At 41.5% G+C, this 14,057-nt stretch overlaps 1 protein-coding gene across 1 annotated transcript; it reads left to right on the plus strand.

Moving 5' to 3' along the window:
* The first annotated feature begins 371 nt into the window (after window positions 1–371).
* On the plus strand, window positions 372–1,459 carry Vmn1r181 (vomeronasal 1 receptor 181). Its single transcript, NM_207546.2, has one exon. The coding sequence runs from the start codon at window positions 523–525 to the stop codon at window positions 1,435–1,437; it is 915 nt and encodes a 304-aa protein (NP_997429.2). The 5' UTR covers window positions 372–522; the 3' UTR covers window positions 1,438–1,459.
* The last annotated feature ends 12,598 nt before the right edge of the window (window positions 1,460–14,057 follow it).

The raw sequence follows: 14,057 nt of genomic DNA on the forward strand, positions 1-14,057 counted from the left end.
TTGATTAAGATACATTCCATTTGCAGCCTTCTCTCTCTCCTAATTATATTGAATTCTGATGAAAAATCTGATGGACCCTTATTTATCATTGATTAAGTTATTTTATTGATTAAGTTACATCCCATTTGCAGCATCCCCTCCTTCCTAATTGTATTGAACTCTGATGATGGAATCACATACAAAAAGGAGCCTCTTTCCTCTCTTTATCCATATGCAAAGCCCATGGTGTGTCCAAATGTGTGTTATTGTGAAGGTTATTCGCCAACTTGATCATATAGATGTAGGTGCAATACAAAATTTATCTTGGTGCAGGAGTTATTTGATAAGTAAAAAATATTTTTCTGAGTTACTGTCCATTCATTGTTTTCCAGGCAAAGTTCCTGTTTGTGATAGAAAAGTGTCTCACTTATCAAGAGAAGAAATTATCCCAAATCAATTGATAAGCATGGACAATAGAACAGACTCCTGATGATAGCAGTGTCCTGCCTAATCATCACTCTAGGGTTGTATAAAGCCCTCTCCATGTCTGCTCATGATAAATCCCTGAAAACCACCGAGGAAGTGGCTCTTCAGATTCTCTTGCTTTGCCAGTTTGGGGTTGGGACTTTTGCCAATGTATTTCTCTTTGTCCATAATTTCTTTCCAATCCTGACTGGTTCTAAACAGAGGCCCAGACAGGTGATTTTAAGCCACATAGCTGTGGCCAATGCCTTGACTCTCTTCATCACTACATTTCCAAACAACATGGCTTTTGCTCCAAGAAGTCCTCAAAATGACCTCAAATGTAAATTGGAATTCTTCATTCGCATGGTGGCAAGAAGCACAGGCTTATGTTCCACCTGTGTCTTGAGTATCCATCAATTTCTCACTCTTGTTCCTGTTAATAGAGGAAAACTTATACTCAGAACAAGTGTCCCGAATTTGGTGAGTTATTCTTGTTACAGTTGTTGGTTCTTCAGTGTCTTAAATAACATCTACATTCCAATTAAGGTCACTGGTCCACAGATAACAGACAGTAAAAATGACTCCAAAAGCAAGTTGTTCTGTTCCACTTCTGGATTTAATGTGGGTATTGTCTTCTTGCGATTTGCCCATGATGCCACATTCATGAGCATCATGGTCTGGACCAGTGTCTCCATGGTACTTCTCCTCCATAGACATCGCCAGCGAATGCAGTACATATTCACTCTCAATCAGGACCACAGAAGCCAAGCTGAGACCAAAGCAACCCATACTATCCTGATGCTGGTAGTCACATTTGTTAGCTTTTATCTTCTACATTTTATTTGTATCATCTTTTACACCTTTTTTATATATTCTCACCAATTCCTGAGGCATTGCAGTGAAGTTCTGGTTGTAGGTTTCCCTACTATTTCTCCTTTACTGTTGATCTTCAGAGACCCTAAGGGTCCTTGTTCTGTGTTCTTCAACTGTTGAAAGCCAGAGTCACTAAAAATGCTGAGCACAGAAGACAGCTTTACTAATACCATTAAATACTTTACTTCATAAATATGTCTTGAAAATCTTGTATGAACAAGTTATGATAGTTACTGCTATAATTTTATCAGAGTAAGGTTACAATAATTTCTTGATGTGAAAATATTTCTGGTTGGAATCTGACTGAAACAGTGAATTACTCACCACCCTCCAGTCTCTTGTATATAACTGCACTCTGCAGCAAGCTGCTCTAAAACAAGTGAAACCCATTTTCCCTAAAAAGCTTAATGTGTTTTAAGGTCCTGATCAAAATATTACCCTCTTCTCCTTTTAACTTAACACATTAACTTCAGATAACAACAGAATCCCTCCATAGTTCTCCATCTGAACAAATAAGGATGTATTGTTATAACTAAATTTTTCAAAGATGAAATGCTTGTTAATTTTCCATATATTACATTTCATTTCAGTTTAGTTAGGAGAAATATGCTTTGTTATCTTGGACTCCACTCAGGTGAGAGTCAACCATTGAACAACATCACTTCACACTCTCTTGAGAAGTGCAAGCTGCTCACAACATCAAGAGTAAAGAGAAAAGTAAGCAAAAGCAGCTCACGCTCAGGAGCCTTAGGAGGTTTAAAGTCTCAGGACCACGGAGGATACCAGGATCCACACTGGACATCTTCTCCTGAAAGGTCTTGGCAATGTCTTCACTCTGGGTCACGGTGAAATTGTTTTTCCAATCAGAAACACCTACGCATCCGATAGGAGACAAGAGGTATCAGAACAATGTGGAGGCAAAGTTGTCACTCTGTCTGTCAGTGGCTTCCTCAGTCACAAAATTATTTTCTTAGAAGATTAGAATCAAGCATTAAACCTTATTTTTGCTTCCAGAGAATGTCCAAAGGCAGCAGAGCTCACAAGATAAGTATCTGGAGTGGTTATAGCAGTCAGTATGATGAAACCCAAAATCTTACTTGTGCTAATTACGTCTGTGAACAAAGAAACATTTTAGCATTTATTTATATATGTATTGGATGTGTACGTATTTATGGGGATTTCCCTCCCCTTAAGAAAAATAGGTGTCACAGATTGGAAAAAAATCTTCACTAACCCCACATCTGATAGAGGGCTAATATGCAAAATATATAAAGAATTCAAGAAGCTAACATCCAAAAAACCAAACACCACAATCAAAAATGTGGTATAGAACTAAAAAGAGAATTCACAAAAGGGAAATCTCAAATGGCTGAGAAACACTTAAAGAATTTCTCAAAAGCCCTAGTGCTCAGGGAAATGCTTAACAAAGGACAATGAGATTCCTCCTTATAGCAATCAGTGCGGCTAATATCAAGAACTCAGGAGACAAAACATGTTTGCAAAATGTGGAGAAAGAGAAACATTTCTCCATTGCTGGTGGGATTGCAAACTGGTGCGATCACTCTAGAAATCAGTCTGGAGATTCCTCAGAAAACTGGAAATAGATCTACCTGAAGACCCTGCTGTAATATTCTTTGACTTATAACCAAAAGATGCTCCACTAATCCACATGAGCATGTGCCCCACTATGTTTATAGCAGAATTATCTGTGATAGCCAGAAGTTGGAAACAACCCAGATGTCCCACAATAGAAGAATGAATACAAAAAATGTGGTCCATTTACAATATGGAATATTATTCATCTATTAAGAATAAGGAAAACATGAGTTTAATAGGCAAATGGATGGAGTTACAAAACATCATCCTGAGTGAGGTAACCCAGACCCAAAAGGACATGCATGGTTTGCAGTAGTCACTAATAAGTGTATATTAGCCAAAAAAGTACAGTATATCCAGGATACAATCATAGAACTCAGTAAGTTTAACAATATGAAGGGCACAAATGAGGATGTTTCAATCCCACTTGGGAGGGAGAAGAAAGCAATCACTGGAGGCAGAGGGAGGGAAGGACCTGGATGGCACATGAGGGAGGGGAAAGGAGATCATGATCAGGTATTCAGCTGTGTGGAACAGGAGAGAAGACCTGAAGGCCAGCAAAATGAATGCAAATATGCATCTTCAGGGAGTTGGGGTTGGCTGGACCCTCAAGAAGGAACCAGAGGTCTGGGAGGTGAGAGACTCTCTGGACTCAAAGGGAGGGACTATAGATGAAATCCGCAACAGTGGGGAGAGGGAACTTGTAGATTCCTCCTCCAGTACAAAGAAAGGGCATCAAGTGGAGTGATGGGGTTGCCAAATGATAAAAAATAAATAAAAAAACAACTTTGACCCAGAATTGTTCCTGTCTAGAAGAACTTCAGGGACAAAAATGGAAAAGAGACTGAGGGAAAGGAGGTACAGTGACCTGCCCAACTTGGGATCCATCTCAAGAAGTTTCTCCAAGACTTGGCACTAGTATTGATGCTATTGTGTGCTTACAGACAGGAGCCTAGCATTTCTGTCCTCTGAGAAGCTCAACAAGAAGCTGAGACTGATGCAGATAATTATACACAACCAATGGACTGAAGTCAAGGAAACCAGTGGTTGAATTAGGGAAAGGTTAGAAGAAGCTGAGGAAAAGGGCAACCCCATAGAAAAACAATGACCCTCAACTAACACAGACCCCTGGCATCTCTCATACACTGAGCCACCACCCAGGCAACATATGCCAGCTGGATTGTTCCTGTCTAAAAGAACTGCAAAGACAAAAATGGGAAGATATTGAAGAAAAGAGTCTATCATGGCTGTGCTCTGAGAGGCTTTACCAGGAGCTGACTGAGACATACAAAGATACTTATACCTAACCATTGGGCAGAAGTCATTGATCCCTACGGTTGAATTAGGGGAGTGATTAAAGAAGAAGAAGGACTGGGTGACCCATAGGAAAACCAGCAGTCTCAACAAACCTGAACCCCAGGGAGTTCCTAGAGACTTCCCACTAATCAGGAATCATACATAGTCTGGTTAGAGGCCCCCAGCACATATATAGCAAAGGTTTGCTTCTTCTTTTTTGTTGTTGTTTTTTTGTTTGTTTGTTTGTTTGTTTGTTTGTTTTTTGTTTTTTGTTTTTACTTTTTTTTTAATTAGGTATTTTCCTTGTTTACATTTTCAATGCTATCCCAAAGGTCCCCCATACCCACCCCCCCAATCCCCTACCCACCCACTCCCCCTTTTTGGCCCTAGCGTTCCCCTGTACTGGGGCATATAAAGTTTGCAAGTCTAATGGGCCTCTCTTTGCAGTGATGGCCGACTAGGCCATCTTTTGATACATATGCAGCTAAAGACAAGCGCTCCCGGGTACTGGTTAGTTCATATTGTTGTTCCACCTATAGGGTTGCAGTTCCCTTTAACTCCTTGGGTAATTTCTCTAGCTCCTCCATTGGGGGCTGTGTGACCCATCCAATAGCTGACTGTGAGCATCCACTTCTGTGTTTGCTAGGCCCCGGCATAGTCTCACAAGAGAGAGCTATATCTGGGTCCTTTCAGCAAAATCTTGCTAGTGTATGCAATGGTGTCAGCGTTTGGAAGCTGATTATGGGATGGATCCCTGCATATGGCAATCACTAGATGGTCCATCCTTTTGTCACAGCTCCAAATTTTGTCTCTGTAACTCCTTCCATGGGTGTTTTGTTCTTCTGGCCTCAGTGGGAGATATGCCTAATTCTTGAAAGGCCCCAGGAATGGTGGAAGCATGCTGAGGGGAGGACCCTCCAGGAATGAGGGGGAGGGGGAGGGGGAGCAACAGTGGTAAAGGGAACTGGGAAGTGTGGCAATGGCTATAATGTAAATAAAAAAGTAATTTAAAAATAATAATTTAAAAAAATAATTAAAATTAATAGACGTCATACCCCTAGATCTGGAGTTACAAACAGAGGTAAGCCTACAAATACAGTTTCTACGAATTTAGTTCTAGTCCTCTGAAAAAGTGATTAACACTCTGACCTGCTGAGCCATCTCCAGCCCCAAACTGAGAAATTTATCTGACCCACTTGACACTCCATTTCCAATTTGAAGGAAAAAATCACTAGAAACAGGTATAGTGAAAGAGCTTGAAATAATTGAACAGGAAACAACAGTTTGCACATTCTATATTGAGGAATAGATTCACACTGAGTTAAAAAGTTATACTGAGGCTTCAAGTACCTTTTCACAGACTTGCACCAACATTTAAACTGACAAAACTATAGCACCATATCTTGATGATAACATTGGCAATAATAAGAGACATCAAGATAGTGCAACAGCTAAAGCACTCACCACTTAGAATTAGTTACCTGAGTTCCAGCCCCAAGGTCTATACTCTGAAAAACAGTCTGGCAGTTCCTCAGAAAATTGGAAATTCTTTTACCTAAGGATCCAGAAATATCACTCCTGGGAATATACTCAAAAGATACCCCAACATATAGCAAGGACACATGCTCTACTATGTGCATAGCAGCCTTATTCATCAAGGCCAGAAGCTGGAAACAACCCAGATGTGGATACAGAAAATGTGCTACATTTACACAATAGAGTACTACTCAGGTATTAAAAACAATAACTTCATGAAATTCACAGGCAAATGGATGGAACTAAAAGAATATCATCCTGTGAGAGGTAACCCAGACAAAAAAAAGAACACTCATGATATGTATTCACTGATATGTGGATTTTAGGTCAAAAGCTCAGAATAGCCACAATATAACCCACAAACCATATGCAGCTTAAGAAGAAGGAAGACCAAATTATAGATGCTTCAATCCTACATAGAACAGGGAACAAAATAATCACAGGAGCTAGAGGGACCTGAGAGTAAGAGAGGAGGGGCAGGGTAAAAGTGGGCAAGAACAGATCTTGGAAGGGACAGGAGAGAAGTGAGGGTCAGAAAATTGAATAGAAGTGTGCATCAGTGAGGGGTGGGAAATAGGGCATAGATACTACAAAGGCAGAGAATCTAGGGAAAAGAGAAGATCCTGGGAACCTATGGCTATGATGTTAGCTGAATTACCCAACAAAGGAGAGGTACAACCTATAGAGACCAAGTCTAGTAGATAGACACAACACCCAGTTAAGAGATGGGGCCCACCTATCTCAAAATTTTTAACCCAGAAATGTTGCTGTCCAGAGAAAAGACAGGGACAAAAAATAAAACAGAGACTGAAGATAAGGCCATCCAGAGACTGCCCCATACAGGAATATATCTCATCTGCAAAAACCAAACCACCACACTCTTGCTGCTGCCAAGAAGTGCTTGCTGACAGGAACCTGATATGGCTGTTCCCTGAGAGGTTCTACCAGCAGCTGACCAATACAGATGCAAATACTCACATCCAAACATTGGACTGATACTGGGGACGCCAATGGAAGAGCTAGGGGAAGGACTGAAGGAGCTGAAGGGGATTGCAACCCCATAAGAAGAAGAACATCAACTAACTGGACCACCCAGTGCTCCCAAGGGTTAAACCTCAACCAAAGAGTATACATGGAGGGTGCCAGGACTCCAGACACATATGTAGCAGAGGATGGCCGTATCTGACATCAATGGGAAGGGACAGAGGCTTGATGACCTAGAGTAGGGGGATGCTAGAGCAGTGAGGCAGGTGAGTGAGTGAAAGATCAACCTCATAAAGGCAAATATGAGGGAGGAGTGAGGGGGTAGAATGGGGGTTTGCAGAGAGGTAACTGGGAAAGGGGATATCATTTGAAATGTAGATGAATGAAATGTTTAATAAAAATGTTTTTTTAATTTAAAAAAATTTGGTACATCTACACAATGGAATACTATTCAGCTATTTAAAACTAAGAATTTTTAGGCAAATGGATAGAACTTGGGACTATCATCCGGAGTTAGGTAACCCAGGCTCAAAAGGACATTCAAGTTTTTCTTCCTTACTTTTTTTTTCATATGGGGTTCTCAGTGCACATCTAGTTGTCATTGAACTGACTCTGTAGGCCAGGCTATCTGAATCAAAATCTACCTGCCTCTGCCTCCCTAGTGCTGGGACTAAATAAATGCATGCACAACCACAGCCCTGCTCCAAGTGATGTATATGTACAAACTCGTCATGTTTCAGTTTAACTCAGCAATGGTATATTCACCATTTCTCAGCAGTGGTACACTGAGAGGTGTGCCATTCATATTCTCTCTCTCTCTCCCTCTCCCTCCCCCTCCCCCTCCCTCTCTCCCCTCTCCCTTCCCCCCTCTCCCTCCCCCTCCCCCTCCCCCTCTCCCCTCTCCCTTCCCCCCTCTCCCTCCCCCTCTCCCTCCCCCTCCCCCTCCCCCTCCCCCTCCCCCCCCTCTCTCTCTGAGTTGAATATTCACCTGTCATTTATGACTGAAAAGGAACTGTTTTGCACTATGGATGAATCCAATTCAGACTCTTTTCTGGCTTCAAATGTTTGCCAGAAACAATACTTTGTGATTAACCCCTTTTGAGATCGCGTTTGAAAGACCTATACCTCCTAACTTAGAGCTTTTCTGCTTAATGAAATCACTTCCAAATATGTTCTTGATTCTGTGGAGAACTTTGTCCATGGGCAAAAGAAGCTTGGACATGGCTAAAGCCAATCTAAGAGGGTGTTGGTTAACCTATTCTTCATACTTGCCAGCCTGGTGACTGGGTGTGCATTAAAAGACATCAAAAGCAATTGTTGAAGTCACACCACATAGGACCATACATAATTTCTCTGACTATTCTCACTGCTCTCAAACTTGACAGGATCAGTTATGTGGATTCATCATAGATGTTCCTCTGGTTGAACCACACCCAGACTCAGATACATCTCACTCAAATGTCAGGTACTCAAGAAAAAAGGCAAACTCAAAAGTTATAAAACTCAACTTACAATGCCTATAGTTTTATGGGCAAATATTTAACTACTGGCTCTTCCTCCAAAAACAACTTTTACTAGCCTTGGAATTTGACCTGGGTCCTTAGTGATGCTTCCAATAGAGATGAGCTCAAATACCTGCACAAAGTTGAACCCAAAGGGACCTGGTTCCTCAATATAACTTTTTGACCCATAGTCACTCAGTTGATTTTGCAAACTTATAAAACATTGCCCAGGGCCCAAACATTAGGCCAAAACCTAGAGTAAAATGTGTGTGTACTGACTACTATTTCTATGGTTCATGGGATTGTGTGCTCTAGAGATATTTTGGTGGGTAGCACCTATGAAGGACAACTTCACTCAGGTAAACCAAGTTGAAAAATCGGGAGACCAAAAAGGATCTTCCTGTGGGCAAGAGAAATAAAAGCCTTGTAATGCTATACTCAATCAGTTCACCCACAGAGGGAAGGCCACTTCAGAAAGGGAAATAGGATACTTGGGGTCTTAAGGTATATTACATTTGGATAGTACTATATCCAAGGACACTTTTACAATCCAACTCGTCAAAGAACCATGGATTCCTACTGTTACAAGGGGGCAACTCTAGTTGTTGGCTTCATTTAGAACTCAACAAATCCATGTTCCAAAACCTGCCATTTCTATAAGGCTTACCCTAAACTGAATGACAGTATGCTCTCTGAAGTACAGAGAGAAAACGATTTCCAGATTGATGAAGACCCAATGCTCATTGGCTTATTAAAAGCCACCTATGTAGTCACAAATGTGACTGACAATGACCTTACTTCTGAATGTTAGCTTTGTCTAAATGTTAGACCACTTTACTTAGATGACATTTCTTAAAAGGCCTCAGTAACTGAATCTGCAGAAGCAAGTAATTGTAGACTACAACAAACAGGTCCTATTCAAATAACTTTGAACCCATTTAAAGGACAAAGACAATGTGGAGGCTAAAAAGTACTCCAAGAATATCCCTGCCTTTTATACAGACTATTTCTTAGGATTATCCAATATGTACTACTCAATCCATCCAGAAAACGCAGGGTCTACTGGCCTAACCCCATGCATCCAGATGGAAACACTTAAAGCCTCCCCTGATTTCTGTTGTGGTTCATCTGGTTTACATGGTGAGTTACCAATAGGGAAAAAAGTTCTCAACCGCCTTGTTCTGGGCCATCATAAGATGCTTAAAAAAGAACCCATTACAACCATTGTTTTTGTCTACCCTCTTATGTTTCAGTATAGTAGAAGTTAGAAAAAACAGGGGTCAAAGCCTTATTATTACAGTTTTCCTCATACTGAAACTTACAAGAAGTCATTGATAGAGACTTGCCAAAGACTAGAAAAATCTGTTTTCTCCCTATCAAAATAGTTTTACAAAATGTAAGGGGCTTGAATCTACTCTTCTTGAAGCAAGGAGGGCTATATGTGGGACTTCCAGAAGAATGTTGTATGTATTCAGACTCTATAGGGATTGTTAAAAAAATGGCCAAATTAAGGAAAAGATTATAAACAGCTATAGAAGTCTTGAGGACAGTGTTAAAGTCTATTCAATGGGTGCCCCTAATTAACCAGCCTGATAACCTCTTTAGCTGGCCCACTCATTATACTGCCTCTGTCACACATATTGGAATGACAGGATTACAGGTAAGGACACCATTCAGTGCCACCACTGAGTTTTGGATTCAAAAATAGTCTGCGCATCATGGATTTAAATCAAGCTCATCATCTCTTGACCACCTAACACTTCTTCCTTACTTTCCCATTATATTAAAAGATTAGTAACCCTGCAGGTACCCAACTCCACCTACAGCCGATCAGGGTCCAGGTCAGTCCTTCAGTATCTTCAATGCTAACAAGCAGATACATGTCACAAACTTACTTTTTTCTTTATTTCAATACCCGTCTTAGGCTGATGATAAATTCATCTTGTGGCAATTTGCTGGGATTAAACGGCTTCTTGAGTACTTGCTGTAAAAGCACTGGGACCTGTGTTCAAATGCCCTGGAAAAGGGGAGAGACATACATACACACACAAACTCACACACACACACAAACACACACACACACAAACACACACATACATACACACACAAACACACACACACACACAAAGACCTGTCACATTTTTAACAAGCTTTGTCACATTACTTGCATGTCTGGAAAATGCCTCCTGCCTTCTAGAGGAATTGTGAAGCCTCCTAAATTTGAGTGGTGTTTAGGGTCAGCAAAATAATAGAACTCAAGGACTAGAAAAAATTTGAGTAGCTACATTTTAATATCCTCTAGCCTGACTCCTCCCCTGCTCCTCTGTTCTGTCTTGTATTTTAGAGAGTCTCTTGTAGCCCATGCTGGCCTACTGGGTTGCTGTGTAGACAGGACTGACTTTGGTCTCCTGCTCCCAACTCTCAAGTGCTCTACTATGCCTTGTTTTATCTCCTTCATCACCTCTGAGGAGAGGCTAGCTATCTTTCCAGACAGACTTTTTTACTTTTGGAAACCTGCTTGAACACTCTTCTAGTGAATGAAATTAAAACTAGGCTGGTCCACCCAGTCCTTGATGCTGGGGAAGACTCCTAATTGGTCTGCTCCCATGAAGACACCATATCCTGATTCATCCTAGAGGACCTGCTGCACTCAGAGCAGTTGAGGATCTTATCTGCACTCAGAGAAGTTAAGGATCAGCTGCATTAAGGGCAGTTGGACAACAGCTTGACTGCTCCACTGAAGACCCAACAGTTTGAAAGCCTCCAAGGAGATCTACTGCAGCCAGGGAAACATATCAGCAGATTCTATACCACTGTGAAGTGTCCCCCGTTGGAAGGCCCCACAGGGGGTCTGATACAGCCAGGGCCACAGGCCTACCCAGAAGATCTGAAGAAACACAGGGACAAAACAGGCAGATTTCAGACAGTCACACAGAACAACAAACAACGGGGATATCCAGATGTCAAAAGGCAAGCACAAGACCATAAACAACAGAAGCCAAAAATATGTGGGAATCATAAGAACACAGTTCTTCCACCACAGCAAGCCCTGAATACTCCAACAAACCTGAAAATCAGGAATCTGTCCTAAAATCCTATCTCGTGAAGATAATAGAGTCCTTTAAGGAGGATATTGAAAACTCACTGAAGGAAATACAGAAAAACACAGGTAAGCAGTGGAAGAAATTGAATAAAGCGATACAAGACCTAAAAGTGGAAGTAGAAAATATAAAGAAAACTGGAAATAGATCTACCTGAAGACTCAGCTATACCACTTGTGGGCATATACTGAAAAGATGCCCCACCATGCCACAGGAGCATGTGTTTCACTATGCTCATATCAGCTTTATTTGTCATAGCCAGAAGCTGGAAACAAAACAGATGTCCCAAGACAGAAAAATGGATACAGAAAATGTGGTTCATTTAGATAATGGAATACTACTCAGCTATTAAGAAAGAGGACATCCTGAGTTTTGCAGGCAAATGTATGGAACTAGGAAATGTCATTCTGAGTGAAGTAACTCAGACCCAAAAAGACATGCATTGTGTGTACTCACTAATGAGTGGATATTAGCCAAGGGGAAATAAAAGTACAGAATACACAAGATACAGTCCACAGAACTCAAAAGTTCAACAAGCTGAAGTGTCCAAATGAGTATGCCTCAGTCCCATTTGGGAGAGAGAAGAAACCTATCACAAGCAGGGAGGAGGGGGGAGTCTTGGAGGGAAAGTAGATGCAAGGGAGGGGAGAGGTCGAGGAGAGGGGAACCTGATCTGGTATTGGGTAAAGGAAAAGGACTGAAGTCCTGAGGACCAGCAGAAATAATATGAACAGGCAACCTCCAGAAATAGGAGGTTGAGGGACTCTCCAGAATGCAACAAAGATCTTGGAGGTGAGAAACTTTCATGACCTTAGATGAAATGGCCAACAGTAGGGAGAGGGAAATTATAGAGCCCACTTCCAGCAGTAACACAAAATATCAAATGAGGGATGGAGTTGCCATACTACAGTCACAACTCTCACCCATAATTGTTCCTGTCTGAAAGAATTACAGGGATGGAAATGGAGAGGAGCCTGAGGAATAGAATATCCAGCAACAGGCCCAAAGTGGGATCCAGCTCAAGGGGAGGTCCCAAGGCCTGAAACTATTACTGAGGCTATGGAGTACTCACAAAAGGGACCTAATATGACTGCCCTATGACTGCCCAACAAGCTGCTGAAAAAATCAGATGCAGAGATTTGCACCCAAACAATGAACAGAAACAGCTGACCCTTCTTGTTGAATTAGGGAAGGCTGAAAGAAGATGAGGAGAAGGAAGACCAGCAGTCTCAATTATTCTGGACCTCTGAAATCTCTCAAACATTGGACCACCAAACAGGGAGCATACACTAACTGATAGGAGGTCCCAAACACACATACAGTAGAGGACTGCATGGTCTGTGTCATTCAGAAATGATGCACCTAACCCTCAAGAGACTGGAGGTCCCAGGGAGCTTAGAGTTCAGGTAAGGTATGGGTGGGGATATCCACATGGAGGCAGGTGGGTGGGGAGGAGGTATGGGATATGGAACAATTGGAGGGTGGATGGGGGATAAAGTATGGAACATAAAAACATGAATTAGTTAATAAAAAATACTAGGCTGGCCACTGCTTATCTTCAGGCTCAGGGTTCGAGGAGTGGGGAGGGGTTCTCACTTCTTCCTTGTTACCTGAGCCAGCTTCCCAAAAGTTAGCTTTGCACTGGGCCCTTCTGGAACTGGCTGCCCTCCTGGCTGTGGTTTGCATGTGATCACTGCTATGGGAAGGAGCCTAAGCTGAGATCAGAGCAGGTGACCTGTATGGTGAAACAAGAAATATCGTAGATATCTGTATGGGGCAGATGGTAGATAATATGAGAAGACACAGCATAGATGGATAACTTAGATGCAAATTGAGTCCTATTATCCTGCAAAGTACTGGCGTAGGCCCTTTGAAGATGTATTATGATTATGCAGTGTAGTTTTCTTGTGGGACTCCTAACAATATTAATGGGAGTGTCTCTGACTCTTGCCCGACTTGGGACCATTTTCCTCCTACTGGGTTGTATCCTCCAACCTTAATATTAAGTGAGGTGCATAACCTTATTGCAAAAGTGGATGCCATGTTTGGCTGAGTGCCTGCCTGTTTTTAAATGAAAAATGAGGAGTGGATCTGGGGAAAGTGGAGGTTGTAGGGTAGGGTTGAGATGGAAATCAGGAAAAGGCATAAAATAACACAACATTTGTCTGATCAGGGTTTATTTAAACCTGTTTGGCTCATCACAGTTAAAAAATACCAGAGTTGGCTATAGAGATGACTCAGCAGTCAGAACCTCTGCTTTGGGGTTGGAGAGATGGGTCAATTGAAAAAAGTACTGTCTACCCTTCCATAGAACCTAGGTTCAAATTCCAGCACCCACATGACTGCACATTGGAACTCCAGTTCAGGAGGATCTGACACCCCATACAACACACATGCAGACAAAATGCCAATGCATAGAAAATAAAAATGCATACATCTTCTAAAATTTCCTTTTTCAAAAAAGAGTTTGATGCTCAGAACCATAGGTTTTTTTATTCCCTTCAGTTCCAGAGAATCCAATGCCATCCTCTGACCTCTGAGGGTAGCAGATATGCTTTTAGTTCACATACTTACATTCATGGAAATCTTCATACATGAAATCATAGATCTATTGTTATTAAGAGGAAGCCTGCAAATGATTGAACAATATAAAATACCAGGATGAACAAGGGAGTGATGAAGAATGACCTGACATTAGCTGAACACAAAGAGAGGAAGGGTAATT

This window comes from Mus musculus, chromosome 7 (assembly GCF_000001635.26).
Source record: "Mus musculus strain C57BL/6J chromosome 7, GRCm38.p6 C57BL/6J".
NCBI lineage: Eukaryota > Metazoa > Chordata > Mammalia > Rodentia > Muridae > Mus > Mus musculus.